Below are 24920 nucleotides of genomic sequence, written 5' to 3' on the forward strand. Positions count from 1 at the left end.
ACCGCCGCCGCCACCGCCGGTAACAGCTGATATCTGCTGCCGTGAGCATACACACACGAGTCTCCATATACTTGCTCTCTAAGTCTTGCTTACCCTCACCTCGACGCACTCGCGCGACGCAGTTAGGTGCGCGCCTATGACCGCCGCTGATCATGAGGGCGCAATATTACTGAGGGTCTTTTCTCCAATGGATCATCCGAACGCCGTTTCATTCTTATCTTCTGTCACCCTCGGAAGAAATTATATTTATCATTATATTAACCTGTATATTTTATTACCCTTATTTTCGATTAGCTCAATGTTATTCTCAGTTCTCCACTCCGAAATTCAATTTTTCAATAGCTATAATAAGTAAGCTGATTTTTAATTGGAAGAACAATTTTTCGTTCTTTGACAGTTGCAAACTGACAGTTCAAACGAAAGATTATCGTATTAGTGGAATCAAATGATCACTTTACGAATTATCGTTATAAAAATGCCATGCCAGTTACCAGCCAGTTGTAGTCTACAATTCAAAAATATCAATACACAGTGGCTCACAGTTGAGGTGGTCAATCGTTTTATTGAATCTTACTGGATGAAATGTATACACATTGATAGCGCAGGCTGCCAATCTCAAGCAATGAACAGTGAAACAATTAGAACGGACAGCGAAAATGCATATGTTGCTTCAATACATATAATTCTGATATTTTTTAGGTATGTTACGCTAGTTTTTTTATTGTACCTGCACTGAAAGAATTGCTATGATAAAATGTGCGATAGTTGCAATAAAATTCACTATGAAACGTAGTGATTGTGGGATATGCTCCAGTCACTATTAAATTTATTTAACTTTCTTTAATTTTTATTATGTATATGTTTTATGATTTTATCGGCAAATCGACATTCAAAAGTCTATTATAACAATGAATAAAAATTATTAGGTACCATAAAGAAAATGATTAAGTAATAACAATTTAAAAAATAGATAATACTATACGTTAAAATATCTGGTATAAGTTATTATCATTTGAACAATTCTTACAACGAACATAGCAACAATTATTGGAGTCGAAATGAAGTCCCTTGCGCATGCGGAAGTTAGCAATTGCTTCTTCACAACTGCATTTTGCAAAGGTGCAACTGATAAGGTAATAAATTACAGGGGCTATATGCAGATGGCAGTTTAGTTCTCGCTACCGGTCAAATAAATATTTGATTGATATTTGAGAAAATAGTCTGAATCATACGGTTAAGCGGCTAACAGACGAACTATATGTAATAGTTTAACTTGCGATCTACTAAATAGATAAAGATATGTGATATATATGTATATAGATAATAATTGTAATGTATCAATGAATCGTATAGGCTTTACTTCAAGAAAAATGTCAAGATTAATGTGACCTCCGACAACAATTCGATTCAAATATAGCATTTTAATTGAGTTTCCCAAAGCAGTAAACATTGCTATGGCATAGTAAAATTTGTCGAGCTAATCTTCTATATTCTACTTATAGTGGTAATCGCTATGGGTTCTAGTAAATTTTACTGTATTACGTAGTAAAATTTCCATCATTAAAATTTTACTGTTAGATGGCAATTTTCTCTACAGTCAAAGTATATATCCCACGATTACTATATTTTGTAGTAATTTTGACTACGGAATACGGCAAATTTATAATATCAGTTCCATCAGTATATGCCTACGTCATTTATTTCACTGCATTAAGACGTCCCGGAAGTCTTAAAAAGATTCTTATAAAATATTGATGTTATCGGCAAATCGATATTAACGTGACATGTTAGCTATGAGAATGGGATATTTTCAATGATCTGTATGGAAATAAACTATTGCTACATACATCATCCAACGGTGCATCTACGTTCAAGACATACAACAATTATTTTCAGAAAAAATTGTCTAGACAAGTTAAGTGTAATTTTAACCCGTTCAAATTTTGATATTCATAAAATCAGATGTAAGAATGCCGTTTGTCCGCGAAGCCGAAAAAAAAAAACCGTTCCGCGAGCCAACGAAACATCGAGAGCGCTCCGTATTAGAGGTCGATGACGCAACAATCACTGACAGAGATCAAAAGGTGTCTCGAAGGTGGATTTTGCTATATAGTGCACTCCATTCGACATCCACGGTAAAGAAAAAAAAAAAAAAAGAGAGAAAAATCGAATTGGAGTGTAGCAGCGGCAATTGTGCAACGGTCAGTGCGCGTGGCGGATGTAAATGCGTATATAAATGCAGCTTGCGCACGTGAGAAAAGGAACGGACGAGCGGGCGACCTTGCGAGTAGGAGCGTGAAAGCCTTTCTCATCCGGCGCGCCATGCCGGTGCCGCGGCGGTCGATATCAAGGTCATGTATAGTTGTGTGATCTGCGTTGGTGCTTTTTGACGACGTCGCAGGACTCGTTTCACTTTGATTCTGATTATCGAGTTGCAATCGAACTCTGCGTAATCCGAGGTGACTTTACCTTGATCTTGGGGAAATTTGATTACGTTATGATTTTGTCTGGGTTGGGTATACGCTGCCCACTTTGCCTGCTGCTCGCCAGCCACGTCACTTTTCGTTCGTCATCGTACTAGTGTAATAACCAGATTCACTTGCGAAAAATATTTCGCTTTCATTACGCGAAATGGTGTAGCTATTTGACAACTCAGCCAATCTCACGACTACACCCAGTTGCGTATACGACCACTCTAATTTTTGATTTCAGCGGATAACAAAAACTGACATACTGTCGTAATTGTTAGAAAACGTACTTTGAATGAAACACAATGAAGTACATTGTAGTTAATGTGAAATGGCATTTCCATTTCCATTCAAACGAGTATATCGGTTTTTTTCAATACATTCCAAGAGCTTGCCTTAATAAGTGAGCATTGATAAATTTTCTTAACTAATTTTCCAAAGAGAGATAATTTACTTCAGTTGATTAAAGTCTTGGCCAGAGTTTGTGATTCATGGGCAAGCCGTAAATCTCGATTTTCGGCAAAGCGTCGTAAGCCAGTCTGGTATTTCCTTGATCTAGATAAGCACAATCTGAATTTCATCAATTGTACGCCGCTTAGCCTGGGCAAACAATAGCATATCCTGGATTCTCCTATGGTCGGACTCTTTTGTATTGAAGGTCAGAACTTTATTTTGGTACGAATGCGCTTTGTTCGGAGCTGCGCATTGTCTGACGTAGGTATAGTCGGGCGAAAGGCCGACTGAACCACTAGTCGTGCCGATATATCGCCGCGCTGGGATGTGCGAAAGAGCACGTCGCGTGTCTACGGAACCGCGCCTGATCTAAGTGCGTGATAAGATGCGTGAACATACGAATGGCATGCATAGCTAGCATGGTAATTGAAAGTCGTGTCTTTATTTGGCCAAGTTTTGAAACGATTTTCATCATCTTATAACTATTGTTTTATCTGCGCCGCAAGTACATAGCGCATTAAGATCCTATGTCGTATAATTTGCATAAATGTTGTATTTAGCTTTTTCGAACTCGCGAGATATGTAAAAGAAGCTATTATACTTGTGCAGTCGAGTACAAACAAGCCTAATTAAGATATTGAGAGGCTTGATTTTCTTGACCAATGGGTAGAAAGAAACTAATTTAAATAAACATTTACGGAATTTTACAAATCAGCACTACGATACCTTTTCTAAGTACACTACTGACTACTAAATACTTTTTCTAAATTCATTTGTGCTCTGGGAAAAAATTGCTCAGCATCATATTCTGAAAAAAATTACGATATCTGCATATGGAACTGTACTCTAATCTTCATCGTCATATTATATCAACTACATTCTTTATTATTTCCTATGTTCTATTGAAAACCTATAAGCTGTCATATTTTTTTGTTTTTTGTTACTTTTTTCAAATAATTACAAGAACGTTTTCAGTATTCGGTATTGTGAAATTATTTATTATTGAAGTGATTAAAATTGTAAAACTATGATTTAGGAATTCATTTCTTTTACTCCGAAAATTGTTGTAATCTTTTAAATATCAATACCAAATTATACAATTTTAATGCTAATTGCATATATCAAATATTGTATGCATGAATCCTTCTTGAGATAATATATTATAAATGTTGGATTCCATTTAAAATAGAAATTCAGTTTTTACAATGAAATATTAATAATTTCTTAATTAACTGTGACGTCGGGGTCACTCTCAGGTACGCTTGGAGCAAGCGTAAACTCAGGGTTGCTCTGATTTGGCTATCGTGTAACACACAAGCCGGGACGAGCAATATTGTTGCGTTGAGAAAACTGTATGCTAACGGGGAATGTAATAACCAAATGTTATTACGAACACACCAGACTCACGCTTAATGTGTTCTTAAGGGACTTTAATGGAAATTCACCAGACTCACGCTTAATGAATTTCCAAAAGAAAGGCGGATTACTTAAAGAAAGAAAAGGATAGCCAGGTTTAAGATTTTACTTACTTTTATTTTATCAATTTAGTTATTATTAATGTTGCGTTCTCTCTCTGCTCTTTGGCCTCTTTCTCTCTCTATATGTTCTGAATATAGTTGGGTGATTTGATGCTTGCTCCGGGACTCGCTCACTAGTAAAAACTTCTTATTACGGACTTCCTGGTGCTCACTCCGCACTTACTCTATCTGAACTTGACTTCCTCTAACTTAACTGACTGAACTGAGCTTAACTTCACTTAACTTCCTCTCCAGCCTTGTACAGAGCTTTTTATAAGCCGTGGGTGGTTGGGTGGAAATCCCTTTCCTCAGGCCCATGAAGCGATAACGGCTAAATTTTGTATTGGTCGGAAATTTTCTAATCATATCCAGAATTTCTTTATTGGTCTGTGGGCGTGAATTTTCAGAGAGAGAAAGGGCGGTCCCTTTTTAACTTGGGCCCTTTTCTCCAGAGATGGCTCTCGGAGTGCCACTTTTAAGAGCAAGAGTAACGCTATAGCTTATAATTACTTATACATAATTGTACTAAACTTAATTAATTATGACGATACATAGTGACTATTATGAACATTCAGAAAAATTCAAACCTTTTACGATTTATTATAAAATACATTATTGTTCTATTTATTGGTTATTCGGTGACAAAAAGGTGCGCATTATAATGGCTTACAAAATTGATGAAAATCTATTTAATATTACGGATATTTTCTTAAAAATCGGTGGGAAAAAAAAAGATAGATTGCATTTTTATGGTCCCCTTCCATTATCGGCGTGATAACACTTCACGATGTATACGCGATGATCGTAGGCCCCTGTCAACACATACGTGTGGGACAAAGCAGGATAGAGCGTTGATTGTAAGCTTGAGTACGCAGGCTCGGGCCACTATCAAAGTTTATATTTCGAATGCGTTTTCATCGTGGGAAATCAGGAAGGTTCCCACTCCGTTCGTCATATTTAATAATTAAATATAAAAAAAACTAAGTTATGGCTAGCCGTCACATAACTTTTCTAATAAATTGAAAAATTTGACAATATTTTTGATCTGAAGATAATATTTGTGAATAGTCAACTTAGAATGTCGTTTCAAAATTTTTTTAAAACTATTTTTCTAAACCGACCAAAGTGTCCAATTTTCAATTAAAAATTTTATTTGAAATCAAGTCAAAATTCGATGTAAAATTTGTAAGAAAAAGCTTCAATTAAAAAATCTGATTGAATTAAGGTTCTTTGATGTGCATATATAGTACATAAAAATTAAGAAAATTTGTCTCCCTTGTTTTGTCTCAATTATATATAATAATGCGGAAAAAATATAGGATTTTATAATTTCATATGGATCAATAACATTAATCCAGTTGCAACTCGTTTAATCAAGCCGATCGGTTAAAAATAGTTGTTAAAAATTTACTCAGTTAAGCTTAACAATTGAAACTTGAAATAATAAAGAGTGACTTTAAAAAATATTTGTAAATAATTGACTTGGTCAAACGAGCTAGAATTGAATTAATGCAATCTTATAATACCAAATTATCGAATCATACGGTTTTTTTTCTTTGTTATTATACAATCATATGGTTTTTTTTCTTTGTTATTATACATATTCCAGAGGAAACTTGGGAGATAAAGTTTTGATATCTTAGTGTATTATATATATGTACATGAAGAGAAACCTTGAGTACAATTTTCAACTTGAGTACAATTTGGTACCATGGTTCAAAATTTCGATAGCCTTAAATAAAGTTTCAATAAAGTTTTCGAAATAAATTTGTAATGAAATTAAATTTATCAGTATAATATTATAAACATATGAAGTAATTTTTTTTAATAGGAAGTCGTTGTTCATTAATAAATAATAATCTTAGGTTCAACGATTTTATTTAAATTATTGTCTTATATCATTGTTTTGATGAAAATGATTCGATGAAGTCAATGTACTCTTTCGTATCTACAGAAGACATGTGCAATATTCACTATGGTGTTAAAAAATAACTGATTTTGATCAAACGGTAGTCTTCTGTCCAAAGTGAGAAAACAAAAACCTGCTGGCAATAAAATGTATGCATTCACAATAACAATATAATCCACAGAACAGGTTTGTTTTATCATAAACGTTTCGAACGGTATAAGTCGGAAGTTGTTCTGAATGAATTCTTGCATATCTACAATGTCAATAATTATTAGTAGCACCATTGCTATTAATAGAGATGTATTCATTTCACGAAATTTATGAGTTACCGGTGGGTTTCTTTTCATTTTACAAAATTTCTTCATAACGCTACTTTGACGGATGAGTTACCATTAACCTGAATCTCTATCAGTAATTTTTCCAATGTCGAATACAATGGATTCAAAAGACGTATATAAGCGATTAAACGATCGTATGTATGTAAATAAATCATTTTATTATCATCAAATATTATTATTAAAAATAATATTGCTATAGTACTCATACAATGCACCTGTTCCAATCGATATTGCCGAAGAGTGAAAATTATCATCCTAATTCTATCAGACTGAATAATGATTGAAATCTTTTTCATCAATTAACTAACTTTTTCCCAATTTTATTTTCATTATTTTTAGTAGAATAAAAAGAAATTTAATTTAATACAAACAAGACATGTGAAACAGCAACTTATTTACGTTAGAGGCGAAACTTTATATCAATATCTGATTTGAACAAAGCACTTCAAAAAATATAAATAAAAGATATGAAGTGCTAATCGTTCTATTTGAGTCATTTTTATGCCGTTTTCTTGTCTGACTGCATTTTTCTACAAGATATGTTGTTATTTTTATCCTGTTTCACTTTTTTTATACTGGAAATTGTGTTTTAGAATGCAGTCAGGAATGAAGTTTATTTACTAAGAGAAAATAATTTTTAATAAACATTGAATCATCAAGAATTCCATGTGTCCTTACAGCAGCTGTGTTCTTGAAGTTCTAGTTGAGTTAGTCCAGTGAAATGCAATTCTACTAGTTTTGAGCTTTCTTTATGTAATTAACAAGTTAATTACCAACTGAAATTTGCAAATCTAAGAGTAAAAATTTTTTAAAGAACACTTGCAAATTTTATATTGGATTTTATGTTAATTGGAAATTATTTTATAAGAAAATAAAAAATGTATTCACTCATACAGTATTATTTTTTATCTAAATCTCCACGTAGAATAATATTATGTAGAATATATAAAATTTGAACATTTGCTCGAGTAGAATGTTTTCATGTACAATCTACGGAAGCTTGAAATTTGAATTTTTAATTAAATAAATTGCAATTGTTTAAATATTTGCTGTTCTTAATTTAATAAAGAAAATATCATCTTGATGGTTGATTAAAAAAAGAGCTCTATGAATATAATGTATTAAGATAATTTCAAAAAATTGAAAAAATAACTTTGATAATTGATAATCAACTACTAAAAAGTAAGAAAATTTAATAAAATCTATTATAAAAGAATAAGAATAAGCATTGCTGAAAGGTGTTGGAAAATATGATAATAATTATAATTTGTTTTAATTGTTTGATGGCATAGCATTGTTCTAAAACTATTATTATAAGTTCGCATACCAAGTTTGAGAAAGAGTCTTATACATATTATGAATTTGCTTTTATAAGAAAATCACCTTACAACTAAGTTCTACGTCTATTTTATTGTCAATGATTGAATGTTTTCACAATGTCAAAATTCGATGCCTTGATCATAATATTGTGATCAACTACCTTGTTATAGAGAAATTGGAAAATTCAAAATAATTTATACGAAATTAAAAACGAGTGAATCCTGATAAATTAATAATGACTAAAATAATATAACTACTATTTGTTTTTTCATTTATTTAGATTGATCCATTCCCACATATTTTTCAAGATAAACTGGATAATTTACATGATAATTTCAAAAAAAGATTTTATTTTTTTATTTCATTGATATTTTATGTATTATCATAAACAGAGGTAAAGAAGTGAGTACCGGAATGATACCCTCCGAGTAGGAAGTGAAAGTTTACATAGCTAGTACTCTTGGTAAAAACTTACTGCAGCAACAGTCGATAACATAAATTTAAATACTTAATTTAATTAAGAGAAAAACTTTGTTCATCTACTCAGAGTTTTTAATTTGATGTGTTCATTTATATAACTTGCAATCAGCTACCACTGTTTCATTTTGTTTTACAAAATAATTATTTTATTTTTCTGTAAATAGTTTTATTTAAATCATACAGATGGCGTTTAATACATCCAAAAGAACTTTAAAAGATCTACAACAAAGGAATGCGTTCTGCACTCCCCCCTCCCCCAAAATTAGCATAAAAAGCGACTTGTTTCGCTTGCTTTACTAGTACATATATTTTTAACTTAACTATATAGAAACTGATGATAATTTCATCTACGTAAACAAAAGTTCCAATTTTTATTAAAACAAATATATCAAATAGATAATGAGGTGTAGTAACACATTATTTTTATTAAAGACAACTAATTCTTTTACTTCAATTGATATTAAAAAATATTGAAGGATCTAAATCAAGTAACCTACTTGTTGAAATCAACATTCTTATAAAATTCTCAAAGTATAAATATCGTTCTCGGATCCTTCAAATTCTATTTTATGTATAAATATCAATATCAATGGATTGAGATATTGTTTATTTGAAGAGAAATTTTAATTTTCGTAATAAATTTTAGGGTAAGCTGTTCTATTTACAAAAGCTACTCTAAATTTTTTGAGCTTTTTCAAAATGTTATGGGCTAATTTGTTTTGCAATTAAATAATTGAAAATCTTATTTTTAAAAAGTAATTTCAGCTCCTTTTTTTGAACTCTAAACAAAAAATTAATTTTTTCTCTAAAAGTATTATAATTTTGTATTTTTAATAATTTGCACTTATTTCAAAATTTTATTTTCAATCTTCAAATTATTTTTCTAGCAAAAGTACTTATATCTATTTCTATATCAACTTTTCTCCAGATAATATTATCCAAATTTACTACATAAACAAGACATTTCAAAACTTTATTTCGTTATGATCGAATACGAAATCGATGACAAAAAAACTAACATTATACCGATCGTTTTCTAGAAAATTATTAAAAATAATTTTTGAATGTTAGAGAAAATAGAGCCCTGGAAGTTCAAATAATTGACATACGCTAAGTTACATTTCTATGCTATACTTATTGTAAACAAACGAAATAACATTGTAAAAGAAAAAAGTACTATAGTTAATTTTGTTCGTTGATTTTTTTCTTTTGATATCAAGTAAAAGTGTACACACAAATATTTTAAAACCTTGTATTGAAGATTTTTCTAGCAAAACGAACAAATTAAAAATATGTATTAAAATGTTAATATCATTATTCTTTTTCGTGTATTAAGCATTTATTTGTTTTACGACCTTTGCAATACATGTGAAGAAGAAAAGTGAAGGGAAAAACAGAATGACAGTGAGAGGGGGGGGGGTGAAAGAGAGGGGGATAGAATAGCCAAAATGAGAAGAGGGCTGCCCACTCCACTACGACTTTTACACAGCCATAGCAAGCAAAGCAGCTCCGAGTCAACGCACTTTAGATTAGATCGATTCTAGTCGTCAATCGCGCAACATTCTTTTTATATTCTTTTTTTTCACAATATATATAAGAAGTTGAAACGGTAGTTTAGATGCTTTTGAACTAAAATCTATTTGATTATGTATTGGCCTCCATTTTATTAGTATTAATTTATTTATTAATATTAATTTAATTTTTTTATGCTACCAAAACGTTCACCTTGATAAAAATCGTGCTTACATTTTTAAACGAGATCGAGTGACGTGCCAGATCACTAGGTGGAGATATTGCATCACATCTGAAAATTCTCTCGCTGGCTGTCGCCACCCACGACAGGAATTTACTTTATTCTTTATTCGCTTGGCTTGGTATGGCTTCACAAGAAGTGCAATTTAAATACATATATTAAAATCCGCTTTAAATTAAAAATTCGGGATGCCTTAGCAAGCATTTACGGTAACATATAAGCATGCATTATTGATTTAGGAATATCTACAGGCTTCTATTTTTCATGATACTTTGTATTCAAAGAATAAATAAAGTATTCTCAAGATTTCATATCAATATTCTAGTAAACAGTGGAAACAATATCTTAATTTGGATTCCCAAAACGCAAATAACTTGTGATTCAAATTAATATTTAATTTCAGAACTTGTTGAGACATAGTTGTCACATAAATAATTTCTCAAAATACTTGATGTAGATACTTGATAGTTCCAACACATGCTTAGATTACACTAGTAGTACTATTGCAGAGTTTCATAGATTCGTGCCTTCTGCATCAAGCCTCACGCCACCGCCTTCTGTATTGCGGAAGATAAAACAGGCAAAAAATCCATATGTGCTAACTGCAAATGTCTACACCGCACCATTTATCGTGGATCTCCATAGCTCCGGGAAATAAGCCAACCAAACATTTTGCCCTGGCAAACTCTTCTTTCGTAGTTGCTTCTACATCTTTGTCCCATCAGTCGTATGCTACAGCAGTTCATCATCCTAATTGTCTCCCTTCCAACCTTTCTCCGCCACGTGCTGTGGTGCCATTCGAATCCCTCGAGGTGTTAGAGATTTTTTATTCCTTCTACACAGGACTTACATCCCTCCTTCAACCCCACTACTCCTCTTACCATCAGTAACCCCAAGCTGACTATCTCCTATTAGAACGCTAACAGCCTTCTAGTCAATGGTAAAAAGAAAATACTCGAAATCATCGATCTTTTAGAAGAACTTTCGATAGATGTCACATGCATCTTTGAAAATCACCTACAATCAACCCAGAAATTCTTCATCTTTACTTACTCTATACATAGCGACCGCCTTAGTTATAAGTATGATGGTGTCGCTACTATGGTAGAAACTCTTTCAGGCACAAAGCCGTAAGCATACTTACTCCTTTGGAAGTTTGTGGCGTTGAAATCATCCACAACAAGAAGCCTCTCCGAGTCATTACCTGTTACTCACCGCCTGACAAAAAAAATCTTAAAAATCTTTCAGAAATTGTCTCATTTCTGAACTCCAACTCATCAACTATTTCATCAAGCGACATTAAATCTAAACATGGCATCTGCAGTTGCCGTGACAGAAATGCTAAAAACTCTTTTCTCCTCAAGCTGCTGTTATCTCACAAATTTTTAATGGAAGTATTTGTGGAGCTTACTCATTTCTTCAAAGACTTCCGCAAATCCCCAGACATTCGCGATATGTTTATCACTAAACATATCACCCTGAAAAATTATCCCAAGTCAATTTCCACTCTCAGTCCCATCCACTCAAATCCCTGGGCTATTTCGTTAACCGATTCCACATTTGATAGCAAAATTGATAGCTTCAATTTATTCTCAAAAGCTCCCCATTTAAATGTTCACAAATATGGTTAACATAGCATAGACAATACTATCTCTGCTCTTACAGAATAGATCAAAGACAAAATGTAGTTTATCAGCAGTTACTGCAGAGTACTAGGATTAATCATTTTTATCTCGAGTTCCAGGCTTTCAAACGCGAGATTTACGAAGCTCTGTAATCCTTTTACGACGCTAAATAAATAATAAATATGTCTTTAAAAAAGAGAATCTCTAACCCAACCCGAAACATTGTTAGAAGGTGATTAAATCACTGCACAACTACAAACCGTAATCGCAATCCTTATACAAACGACGGCATCTCCTACACAGCTGGAGAAGACAAGGCCAACATCTTAACTAACTCTCTCTCTTTATTGAATATCAGGTCTCTCTCATCAAAGTGGTGCCCAACTTTAACGCCGATATTTAGCCAACATCTCCCACAGTAATCTAGAGAAATCGTCGATTCTATTAAGTCTCTTAAAAACAGTAAGGTATTTGGTCGTGATGGCATCCCCAGCAGTGTCTTATAGTACATTACGTAACGCATGCGGGAAGTAGATGTTCTCCGCACGGGCGAAGTTTGACAAGGCCCGTGCGATGATCACATACTTCAAGCACAAGTTACGTACACTAATTTTTCACACAAGTGCGGGAATTTCGAGTGTAGTAGGTTTATTTGAGTAGCAAGAGAAGGAAAGGAAGTTTCGGCTGGTGCCCTCCCTCGTTCGTAAAAAAATATGAAAAGCTTTTGAATTATTAGTTACAAAATGAATAATTATTTCTTGAGAAATATTTCTTTGAGAAACCCTGTGGATTTTCCCGCATTCCATCCCCATGCTAATTGCGTTTTCTAACGCTCCGTGCGGAAAATAATAATGCTCAAATTGGGGAAACCCATACTCGTCCCGTCTTTTATGACAGGCTATTAAGCGTCAGTACATGCAGTAGACCTACTTTTACTATTCCGCATGCTTACCCCTACCTATTTTTCCTTCCTACCTTCCCGCACGATTAACCCTACCTACTTTTACTTCTCGCACGCTCTCGTAGCTCTTCCCGCACGCCGAAATACCGTGCTGGAATGCTACACTTCCCGTACAGAAAAGCGTGCGGGAATAGTACATTACGATACAAGTGCGGGAAAGTAGATTCTCTCCTCGTGTGGCGTTTACGCCCGAGCGAAGCACGTATGAATCGGTAGTCTCAGGTTTTTACTGATTAAAACCACGTTCCCGGTGGTTATCAACTTGAAGGTTATGATCCAATAAGAAGAAGAACACATCGGTGGAGACGGGATGCCCGCGTGAAGCATGCGAATTATGTTAAAGCAAAACAGTGAAGGAAAATGGTTAATAAGATGGCGGAAGGGACGAAATAAGAAAGTAGTGCCAATCATGCCAAAATTTATCAACAGCTTATTTGACATCCAGCAGGAGTTTGGCAGTGTGCTGGCGTCTGTTGAACTTATCGCATTTAGAAATTTCATTGCGAAGAAGTTGATGATACATCCCAAATCCGTGACGAAAGTCGTGTTAAAAGTCTTGGAGGATATTCTTCTCCTCAATGAGTTTATTGAGATGGTTAAGAATAATAGTTTCAGCAACTTTGCTTAAAGTGTAGAGTAAGCTGATGAATCTGTAGCTGGAAGCTTGATTAATAGGTTTATCTGGTTTTGGAAGAGAAGGTATGCAGATGGTTGCGGATGGCTCCAATGTAGATGAGTCAGAATCTTTAGGACTCCATTAGGAATCAATGCAAGGGGTTTTATTGTTTTTGTGGGACTTGATGGCTTCCGAGACTTCTCTAGCGAAGTGAAGGGGAGATAGTGTCGGAGTCGGTGAGAGTGAAGTTTCTGCCGATCTTTATGATTTGGTTGTGAAAGTCAAAGAAATTGACGAAAACTGAGTTTGAAAAACATTGCTCTTCTAGGGAGTCAGCGAAGATCTTAGCTTTGTCCTACTTACAGGAGTAATAGAATCCATTGCTCGGTTGTTTGGAATTAGTATTTGACATGGTTAAGTTTGGGGCGAAGAACAGGATTACTAAAGCGTTATCATCGCCTTCTAAGAAAGGTACTTTTCCGAATGTGTGATCGAATATTGGACGATAGAGTAGACTTGTTTTGGGAAATAGAAATAGTGCTGCTAAACAGTAGCAGTTTAATCTTAATTTTCCATTTGAACGAAGTGCATCAAAGCCGGAAACGAAGAGAGAGCCAACCGATTTTGATTTTAGTGGGAGCGGAGAATGCTACGTGGCCGGGGGTTTCCAAGAAGTAGGTATAATTGGAATTGAAAAGAGAGCATGACTCTTTATCTAGAGAAATTATTTTTAGTTAGGAAAATGTTTAAAATGTCAAGAAGTTTGTTTGGATCCTCAGAAAAGTAAGTAGAAGACCGGGGGAATTAAATGAGAAAGTTGTGTCGTAGCAAGAACTTCAAAAGGGTTTTGTCCTTTCTCGAAGCTGTAGTACGCGTGAAGAACTGCCTTTCTGGAAGAAGGTTGCGTACGAACTGCAGCGTCCATGAGAGAGACAGAGAGAGAGAGAGAGAGAGAGAGAGAGAGAGAGAGAGAGAGAGAGAGAGAGAGAGAGAGCGCATTGTTGCTTAGAGTGATTGGCGTCAAAGTTTCAGCGCACCAGTCAGAAAACATGCTGGTACTGAGAATAATTCGCACTAAATTTGTAGCGTACCAATAAGAGACCGCTGAAAATTAGACCATTTTGAAATATACAATTTATACGCTATATTTTTTATTTCACTTTAGATGCGAATTGGAAAAAAATTAATTTAAGCCTACCTTAATGACAGCCTTCATATGTCATTACGAAAGAGAAGTTATCTATAGCCAACCATGCCACCAAGTACCGTTCTGTTCAAAAATAAGTTTTTGTGTTTTACAATTATCATTCATTGCGACTAACAAGCTGGCCATCAAAAAATACAGGCAACATTGATGAATGAACTGAAGTTAGATTCATGCAAGATATTCTCGTAAAAATTTATATATAGTTTATTATGGTAGCCTGGAAAGGACTGATTATTATACTTGCTCAATCAATTTTCTTGACGTTTTATTATTACATGTTTAACTCAACTATTTAAATTGTTTTGGAACCACAGCAAGCTCTAAATAATAATGTCAATTCATACGTTTTATTTTTTTATTCCTAGGAAGGACTGTTTGAATTAAAATTTTAAATATATAAGTATAATTGATTTTTATCATACTTACATTATCGTGTAACCACGTTAACATAATTACACTTTTTAAGAAAACCCAAGCGATCTTAATCATTCCCCCTCTTTACTGCAAAATCATTACTTAATCATTACGTATTAGCTGATTTGTCATCAATTTCAATCTCCACCAAAGGGATAAAGGCTAATTAGAGACCTATTCAGCAAGAGTTATGGCAAAATGAATAAAGAAGAACATACCTTCTAAAAATCACATCCAATCGACTGATCTCTCAAGACAGCTGCGAGACTGAAGATAAACTATCTGCATTTATCAATGAAACAATAAGGATTTTATCTGACTTATCATGGTTTTCATGTTTATTCAGCTCACCATTATTTTTAAAGTTGGCTTCATCTAAAAAAATAATAAATCAAAAGAAATTTGAATTTTGTTGGATTTTTCATCCAACCATCTTTTAGACCATCAGATGTGATAGCTTGTATGATTGTTATGTAATAGGGATGATATCTTTGATCGTGTAAAATCCTCAAAGTTGTCAATCTATTGCCTTTTACTCTGGCGACTGATAATGTGATTATTAAGATACACGATGGTCAAAATAACAAGCACGTGAATATGGTTTTGATATGAATATCGTAAATATGAATTCTGTGGTGACGCATCTGTCGACCTTGTTGAGCCTTTCGGTGAATGTTCCTGATGATAGTATGGATCAGGTATCGTTAGTAAGGAAATCTGCGCTGGTAGAGTCTAGCAACTTGGCGATAATTATCTTGGCTTTCACTAGGGATTAAAAGTATATCAACTCTCTCCTGAGCAATGTAGTCTGCTGTATAAAAATTCAATTTTTTTTTCATAGAAAATAATAAAACAAAACACACAGTTACTTCATACTTACCTCATTAATTGCTCAAAAAAATCATAAGTGAAAATTATTTTTGTTGCATGTCGTTTGTATTGAGTACGCTTAGTAAAGTGCAGTAACTTTAGTCTAAAATATTATTTACAAAATCTTACTTTTTTCATTCAGATCATAGGAGTGGAAAGATTAAGAAGAAAATAAAATTGACGTCTACATAACCTTGGAGGGTTATTTGGAATTTGACTATGTTACCTCATTTGAACGTAGAATTTTCCGCTCTTTCCGAATTCGGGATAAAAAATAGTGGTTCCTATTTGAAAAAGCAAAATTGACCTTGAAATAACCTTGAACATGATCTTCATGGTCACGGGTAAGGTGAATATAATTATGACTAGTTACGAATACTATAAAAATTGAGTATTTATTGGATTTAGTAGCTAAATTATATTCTCTTATTAGGTGTGTACTTAACCAATCAATAAATTTATACTAAATCTAAAAATAGCCGTTGGTAATAATAGAATTATCGACTACTCATTTCTTGGTATAGTAGTACTATGGCGGTCGATCAATAATGATGGGTATAGTATAAGTATGAGTTCATTGAATTGCTACAATTTAACGCCTTAAAAACATTGAGTTGTAAGTATTTATTTTTTTTTAATCATACAATCATGCTAAATTTACAGAGCACGAAACGAAAATAAAAATATGAAATAATTGAACGCTCAGTGGTAAATTGCAGCGTCAGTGGTGCGAATTATAGCATTGGTAATACAGCAATTCGTAAATGTCTTTCTCTCGGCCCGTAACTAGTCTACAAGTATAAGCGATGATGGCAAAACCAGCCAAGAAGTGGATAAAAATGTACGAGTAAGTCGATTAAATACTCGGCTGGCACTTGTGGAACGTCTAGTAGTAGAAATGGGAAAGTTCTCGCAGGATATGCAGTAAAGCTCTTTCGATTGTACGCGGCTGCATGTACGCGCACCTTGCATTACGCGATTAACCAAACACCCAGGCTTGGCTCGTGTTACGTAAAATAATAGCAGGCTGCGCACCGTCTGTTATCGCCCGACGAACCGCGTGAAAAAATGTAATCTTTGCGAAAGTGCGATCATGAGTCTTTTACACGCGTGGGTTTGTCCGTATAAGTTAAAGTATAGTGTTCTAATTGAGCATGGCGATATATCGCGTAATTAAAAAAAAAAAACACTCATAATGAGCACGCGTTGTACTCCTAAAATGATTTAGTTTAACAAATAGTTTTTTATTTTTATTGTTGCCCAAGTAATCAAAACTATTTGACTGATTGGCGTGAACATCTGCTGCCCTGCTCCAAAAGCTATGCGAGTTGCAATCAAGAGAAAACAAGCAATTGCAGTAATATGTACTTTATTCGTTCCAATTATTCTCCTCCCTGTAAGGCGTACAGTACATTTTTCAAGAATTATTATTTTTAATTATACTCATTACAAAGAAGTTACACCACCCGGGAGAAAGAACATCAATTTGAGTGCGCAGGTAATCGATTCTCGTTTTCTCGTTACTCCATCGAAACTGCACCTGTATACCGAAGCATAGTGAAGCCGTCATCTTTTCGATGCTGCAGCCCTACTTTCCTCGATTCCCTCATCGAGGCATCACAGAAAGAAAAAAACAAATCGCTGGCGTTCTCGAGCTACTTTCACTTTTCCCTTCTGCATCGACTCGACGTGACCCCGAGCATCCGATTGCACTGGCCCTTGTGCACATAATCGTACTGCCACAAACGCGATTCGCATAATTATAACCGGTTGCATCAACAAAACGACGCTCTACTGATTCTTCGTGACTATTATTTGACCGGCTGCGAGATCCCGGAATTGGACGAGAGAGGACTGGTGGAGAGAAATAATAGGAAAGCAATCATTACGGATTTCTGAATGAACAACCTGTAGGAAAAGTTCTTATAGACACGCAAAGGGGAAAGGCTCGGGTAACTCGAGTTCATTCTCTAATGACTGCTAATGTTCAGTCACCTTGATCTTCTAATTAGAAAGACTTTGCTTTATAAAATTCCTTCTGATTCAATCCCACGCCAAAAGATCTTGGAGAAAATGTGCGCTGTTCCAAACATTTTCAACATTCGATTATTTGTGACTCTACCCTGACATCTATTTTCTTCATCACAATCAATGAGATCTACAGTTAAGATTACTCGAAATAACTAACATATATATGTTCTTTGCGTTGGCGTTGTTTGTCATAATTCACGGTAAATCATTAAATTAGCACGTAAGTACAGTCACTTTCACATTGCTGAGACACTTTTCGCAAACACAAATGTTTTGCTTAACTGTCAGGCACGCAAAGCGTATGTTTGTAGTAAGGTCTCTTGGTATCTTGAAATATATAGGTGGCTATGCGAGCAAAGCCTTGAAATTAAAGCATGCAGTTCAACTTGAGACAAGTGATTACCTTGCGTAAGTTTTTTGGGTTAAAGAAAAATGGAAAAGAAAGTAACGACGGTAATGCTTTATACCTGCGTGGACCGTTCGTAAAAGTAACAACATGAGAAAAATTTCATAATGCTCACCTGCCAAAGATCATTTTCATAACAACTTCCTAATACCGGTAGAAAGGCATATTTTTGATTGGAAATCGATGAATCGTAAGAGCGAGTCAATCAAACAACTTTTTTTTAAATTTTACTGTATAACATATCGACAAATTTTATTCAGTGACGTTTTATAATATTATATACTGACTCATCATTTTTGTACATAATATCATGGAACAAGGTATTCTTAATGTATATCCAGTAAGAACTAATGATCGGATCATTGAAGAAATATATTAATAATGTTTATAATTATTTTTTTAATTTTCATTGCATAAAGCAGTAAATTGTCATCAAAGAGAACCTGCTCTATATTGATTTAAAAATCTTTACATAACACATCGGTCACTGTTATTTTTATGCAATGTTTGTAATAAGAAAAGTCAAGATAAAACGCTTTACATAGCTTTCAAATACCTTACATAATTGTACACCTTCCTGATAGATTTCGTATAGGATAACCGTCGGTCTTTATACTCGGTTGATATTGTTTCGAAAACATAGAGTGATAGTAAAACAAGCTGAAAAAATATGGTAGGATCTATTGATCTAAGAAAGGTTAGAAAGTTTTTGCTGATGTTGATCTACACATTTATTGTGTATATCTGTATTGAGATGAGTTCTAAAATTATTTGTTGTATAGTATTATTTTTAGCATTGATACAAAATGAACTAAAATAATAAGTATCAATTTGGAAAGAAGTTTCTTGTTTCACGAATACTTTAAGAAAAAGACTTTTTAAAGTACTTTTTGAAATTTTTCATGAAAACGCAACAAAAGCATTTATTTTGAGCGATTGGTATGACTCAAGTTCCCATTCAAAAGCATTGAGGACACAGATATCTATATAATGTCATTGTAACAATGTATTCAATGTGTTCATACATTCTTAGAAACTAGTTAAAAATAAGCTATGGTTGCGGCTTATTTAAGATTGAATTTTTAAATACTTTATCGTCAGGTGGAATATATTATTCAAAAAATAAGTTTCCAATGGAAATTATATAATAGCTTGAAGTTCCACTTTCGATACACTATACACAAGTGTAAATCGATTGAAAGCTTTCATCATACTCGGAAATATGCAAGAACCCTAGACACGTCACATTTTTCAATTATAAATTTAATCTTTCTTAATGGGATATTACTCTTAAGATTGCGACAAAAAGCGTAGGTCTTTAATCATCAAATGAACTCATAGAGAGATATCTTGATGATAAAAATCCGATAGATTTTTCAAAGTGCTAGATTGCACAATCGTACCTCTAAGCTAACCAAGGAACAAAAGAAAAAAAAAACTGAAAAAAAATTCCAATATCTCTGGTCAGCACCTGCGTATATGTGTCCAGAATAGTACTCAAGCTTTGAGATTTATAGTATATATGGCGTGATCTGTTCTTTTGCACAGCTCGAAAAGCCGCGACTCGGGTCATCTGGCATTTTCAAAGTCGAGCTTATTCGTGCGCACATAGATATACAATGTAGGTATATATAGCGTTGGTAGCGGCTGTGGCTGCGGCGGCGGCGGCGGTGGTGGCAGCGCCAGGATCGTGAGGTGGTGGTCGGGCCCATGGGCGGGCCGCCGCTCCCAATGGGGACCTATATAAGTCGTACTGCTTGCCGCGTGAGGCGATCTTTATAAACACAATCGCCATCGACTCCTCCACTCGACTGACACTGCAACAATGCGCATACTAGTGAGTCCACGTTGACTACTCTTCTTTCTTTTCACTCCTTTTTTTTACTGTTTCTTGTTTTATTGGGTTTCATTCAATGCTGTTTTCGTGTGTTGGTCTTTCTGATTTTGCTCGAGGTGAAGAAAGCGCGCATTAATTTATCGGCTTTGGTATTTATTAGAATGTTCTAGGCAATAGTTCAACTGACGAAATAACAACAACAAAAAAACTTATTGGTGATCTGATAAAGTGAAGTGCTGTGTTCTTTTTCTGACTTTGAGAAATTTATTGGTTGAAGGTTCTTATTGCGAAATTCGAAGACTATCGCGATATGTAATTGTGAAAAAGTCTTATTCAATTGTATTTTTAAACATTTCATAGTATAAAAACATTTATTGTTCTTTTAAAGATACAATTTCGATATTTTTAAATATATCCAAAATAAATTGAAGTTTCTCTGTTTTCATAAGCTACATTTCTAACTAATAATTAATTAGAAGTTCACGGTACTGTATCAGCTTCTCAAACATCAGTGATAAGTCGAAAGTAACGGGTTCCGTTAATCTATCACGTTGAAAATCAAACGTGTACTAATGATTGGTGCGCTTGGAACATTGGAAGTTTTTTACAAGTCCGACAAAGGTTGTCGATCAGGTTGAAATTTAATCGATCAGTCGTAAAATGCAGGTAGTGTTGTGGTGTAGCTAACGCCAGCGACAGGACTAATTTCTGTAAAGGCATAGATAACAAATTATCGTTAAAGTCGGATGGCGAATCGGGAATGCCAATCATGTAATGGGCACGCAAGTCTGTTCGTATACGTTACGCAACAACTTTCGAAAGTGTCTGCGAGATACACGCCCTCGTCTGGACTCTTACATAGAGGGATGAATGACCATAATTTTTTTGTTTTTCAGTTGTTGGCTGCTTCATTCTGTGTCGGCGTGACGTTCGGCCAATCACAATACCCAACCACAACGCCGGTACCGATTTTGAAACAGATAAACAGGTGAGTGAGAGAGAGAGAGAAAGAGAGAGAGAGAGAGACCGAAAGAATAGTGTCCACTGTAATACTGTAATACGCGTAATACGCGATCTGTCTCTGTTATTAGTTTTAGAGCATGGCTAATTTCTCTGCTGTCCATTGTTCAACATCGGGACAAAGCGCGAAATTACGTAGACACTTGTGTTAACTATGTTTGTCGTCGGTGAAATGCTTAATTTTTTGTTTGCTTCGGCTCGGGAAGCTTTTTACGACTATACACCATAGAACATAAATGTCCGTTGTATAATAGTATAAATACCGCGTTAAAAATCTTTTTTTGACTACTTTCAAACTTACATTGTTTGAATTCAAGCCATCAAAATGTTGATTATCATTACTTTTGATTTTCATATTATGTAGTCGACACTTATTAGTCGGATATCTGTTTCATTTTAAGTACGTTTTATTTACTTTATAGTTGAACATATTAAACATATCTTATTACCATTTTTGATTCCTTCATTCAATATAATCAGATATTTATTTATTTTAATGATTGCTTAAGAAACAATGTAAAATTTGAACACCACCAGAAAACTTGCTAGTTGTAAACTAACAAGATATGTTGCACAACTCACAAACGATCGATTCTAACGTAAAATACGAAACGTACAATTAATCATCGTTAATACTAACTATGCTACAGAAACTAGCTAATCGAATTTTGTATTTTACAAACTTCTTGTTGTAACTTTAATGATATGTGAAAAATAAAAAAAATGTTTCGTTATTTGTAAGATCTAATAATATATAGTAAACATCGTCGAAAATACATTAGCTTCAAATTTTTATCGATTGATATCAACCTTGAGTGTAATTTCAAGAAATGTTCGCGCATAACAACAACGGATATATTTCGGTGAAAGTTGTCGTTGGCTCCTTTGAATGAGCAATATTCTGTTTTGTTTCTCATCCAATTCATTCGTTAAATAACTGGTAAGCCTAGAACAAAAAGGAAGTATCTGAAAGTATTTTTTTCGCTTTCCCACAGACACAATGAAGATGGCAGCTACAGCTACGGCTTCGAGGCGGCTGACGGAAGTTACAAGATCGAGTCTAAATATCCGAACGGCGAGGTCCACGGAAAATACGGCTTTGTCGACGACACTGGTAATGTGCGTGAGATAGAGTATGGAGCGTCGCGTCGTGGTTTCGAACCCACGGGTACGGGTATCAATGTGCCCCCACCCACGATCAACGGTAACAGCATCGCTGAAGGCAAGGACGAGGACGACGGTCAGTACCGCGAGGACCCTTCAATTTATTACACTGATCCAAGGTACACTAATGGTGAGAGGTACGACCCTGTGCCCAAAGTGCCCATATACAATCATCAACTGCAGCAACGTCCATTGCCTTATGGTCCTGATACTCCAAGGTAATAATTAACTTGAGTTCATTCACGTAAAAAATATTATTTATATTTCTTTGATTAAAAATTTTTATTTGTCTGCAAAAACCGTGGCGAATGATCAAAGTTTCCAGAAGTTAAACAGCATATAACGGTAGATAATCAATTGATGTTTCGTAATCGCCAATTAACGATTACGATGATAGTCTGCTTCTTTCTTTGAAACAAAAAAGAAGATATAATTTAGGTACATTCGTGAGGAAAACTAAAACTAATTTGTTCTCCTGAAATGGTTACAAGCTTCAGAGGATTTCAGTGGTCTCTAAATAAGAATGTTTACCTTTCCGTGTTACTGCATTTATTTTTCTACTGAATAAAATTACCTCATCGGTTGTATACTTATCGAGTCACCATTATCATCTTTGACTATTTGAATAATAAAATACAGAATTCTATTTGTGTTTCGAAATTTAAATAGCATGAGCCGTTGTTTCAAAATTGATCAATAAAATATTATAGATCGTTAATTTTGCGAAATAACAATTTATTACATTTATTGAAAGAAAACATTAATATTTCTTAAAGTCACACATCAACGAAATAACGTGAGTAGCCATTTCGAAGGTATGTCGCAAAATATAAAAGATCTTATTACGAAGTGAACGTAAAAGATACAAATGAACGGATGTGAACAGGTGAACTCCTCAACGTTCAATATATTCTCACTTTTCTTACATAATCTTTTGAGCCGTATAAGTTAAAAATGGAGCGAAGTCGAAAATTGCCCAACATAACAAAAGTCGCGCTATATTGCTCGCTAATACCACGATCTAAGCCCTTACGAAAATTCGCGCAAGCGATAAATGCACTTGGAAAGTATCTGCATTGAACAGACAGCGACTGAATGTCAAAGCAGTGAGTGCGCGAACTCCGTGGGAATCCGCGATTAGCCACTCTCGCCGGCGAGCAACGCTCTCACTTGCGCTTCTCCTCTTGGATTCACCGGCGGAGATAGGTAAATTTGTTTGGCTGGCACGTTCCTCGCCAACAGTGCGCGGCGCACTTTGTACGAGTCGCGCATCAGCTATGGATAAAGCAGCTTTACTTTCTCGTACATTTTCTAAATTTCAAAATGCACAAAACGAGACTTTTACTTTTCTACGAATCGTAGCTGACATATATATTATAAATGACTCGAAATGGTATTCTCTCTTTCGTATTGTAAATCACCTTATGAATGATGAATTATACCTACGTGTGGTAGGCAACGATAGAACAAAAAATATTTTTTCTGTTCTACTATTAATCAACTTATCAATTTTTCAGCCGAGCCATTGCATCAACTTACCGCCAACCAGCACCGGCCCCAGTACCAGCTCCAGCCCCCACTCCTGCCGCTCAATACCAAATCCAGTACCAACCACCGTACCAAGCCCAACAATATCGACCCCAGTACCAGCCACAGTATCAACCGCAGTACCAGCAACCTCAGTATCAACCAGCTCAGTACCAGACTCAAGAATACCGACCTCAATACAAAACACTCGCTCAACGTCAGCTGCCGACAGCTCCTCAATACAGTCAGCCAGCAATAGCGTACAATCCAATCCAATATCGTGGTCATTCTGCGTCACCTATCAACCCCAGCTCTGGATCGTACAGCGTAAATTACAAGCGATGAAACAGACGCGACATTCCCCGTACTTTACTTCTAAACTTCCCGGTTCTTTGACGACAAGAAAATAACGATTTTTTTTTATACTTTTGTACATAGACTTCGATTATTTAACTGGCCTGATATTTTCAAAGGTACCATTAATTGACGTAACTTATTTTTGCTGTTACAAAGGTGTCACTGAATTTTTCAATGGTTTTAATGAAATTGGAAGCTCTTACGTAAACGATATTGTACCTTTGTTGAGTCGCTAATAGATCTAAGCCTTCGTATAAATCATTGGCCATTCGAAATATGTTATACTTTATGATCCAGTTTGAAAATTCTTTTCGACTCGTATATATTACGAAGAGCGTGATTAATGTCACAATTACTCTGTCACATTATGCTACGTGAGTATGCAAATTACCAATACGCACCACGGATCTTAGATGATTGTTTTATCACTAGGCTATCACGTGTTTTTTTATTCATTTAATTACAAAAAAAAAGTAACTGGCGTGAGCATGCCAGCATGCCATGATAGCCAAAATATTATACGTAAATTGGCACCTGAATAGAGAGAATCGCAGTCATACGTACTAAACAAATTTTCTAATGGTTGTGTAAACTTTACCTCTCGGGTGCGGTTCTAAAATCGTTAAAGTGCGCGATGAACTTTAAAA

General features: G+C 34.7%; 1 protein-coding gene across 1 annotated transcript; it reads left to right on the forward strand.

The window, feature by feature from the left end:
• Window positions 1–20193: 20193 nt before the first annotated feature.
• On the forward strand, window positions 20194–24261 carry LOC131663109 (uncharacterized). The gene is made up of 5 exons (XM_058933213.1): window positions 20194–20205; window positions 21102–21193; window positions 22221–22607; window positions 23907–24106; window positions 24221–24261. Exons 1-5 carry the CDS (start codon window positions 20194–20196, stop codon window positions 24259–24261), a joined length of 732 nt encoding a protein of 243 aa, XP_058789196.1.
• Window positions 24262–24920: the final 659 nt, after the last annotated feature.

This window comes from Phymastichus coffea, unplaced genomic scaffold (genome assembly GCF_024137745.1).
Source record: "Phymastichus coffea isolate CEN01 unplaced genomic scaffold, Cenicafe_Pcof_1.1 PCOF00031, whole genome shotgun sequence".
NCBI lineage: Eukaryota > Metazoa > Arthropoda > Insecta > Hymenoptera > Eulophidae > Phymastichus > Phymastichus coffea.

Coding starts and splice junctions, on each gene's coding strand:
- LOC131663109 (XM_058933213.1), top strand. Junction 21,194..22,220: donor ATTTTGAAACAGATAAACAG/GTGAGTGAGAGA, acceptor GCTTTCCCACAG/ACACAATGAAGATGGCAGCT. Junction 22,608..23,906: donor TATGGTCCTGATACTCCAAG/GTAATAATTAAC, acceptor TCAATTTTTCAG/CCGAGCCATTGCATCAACTT.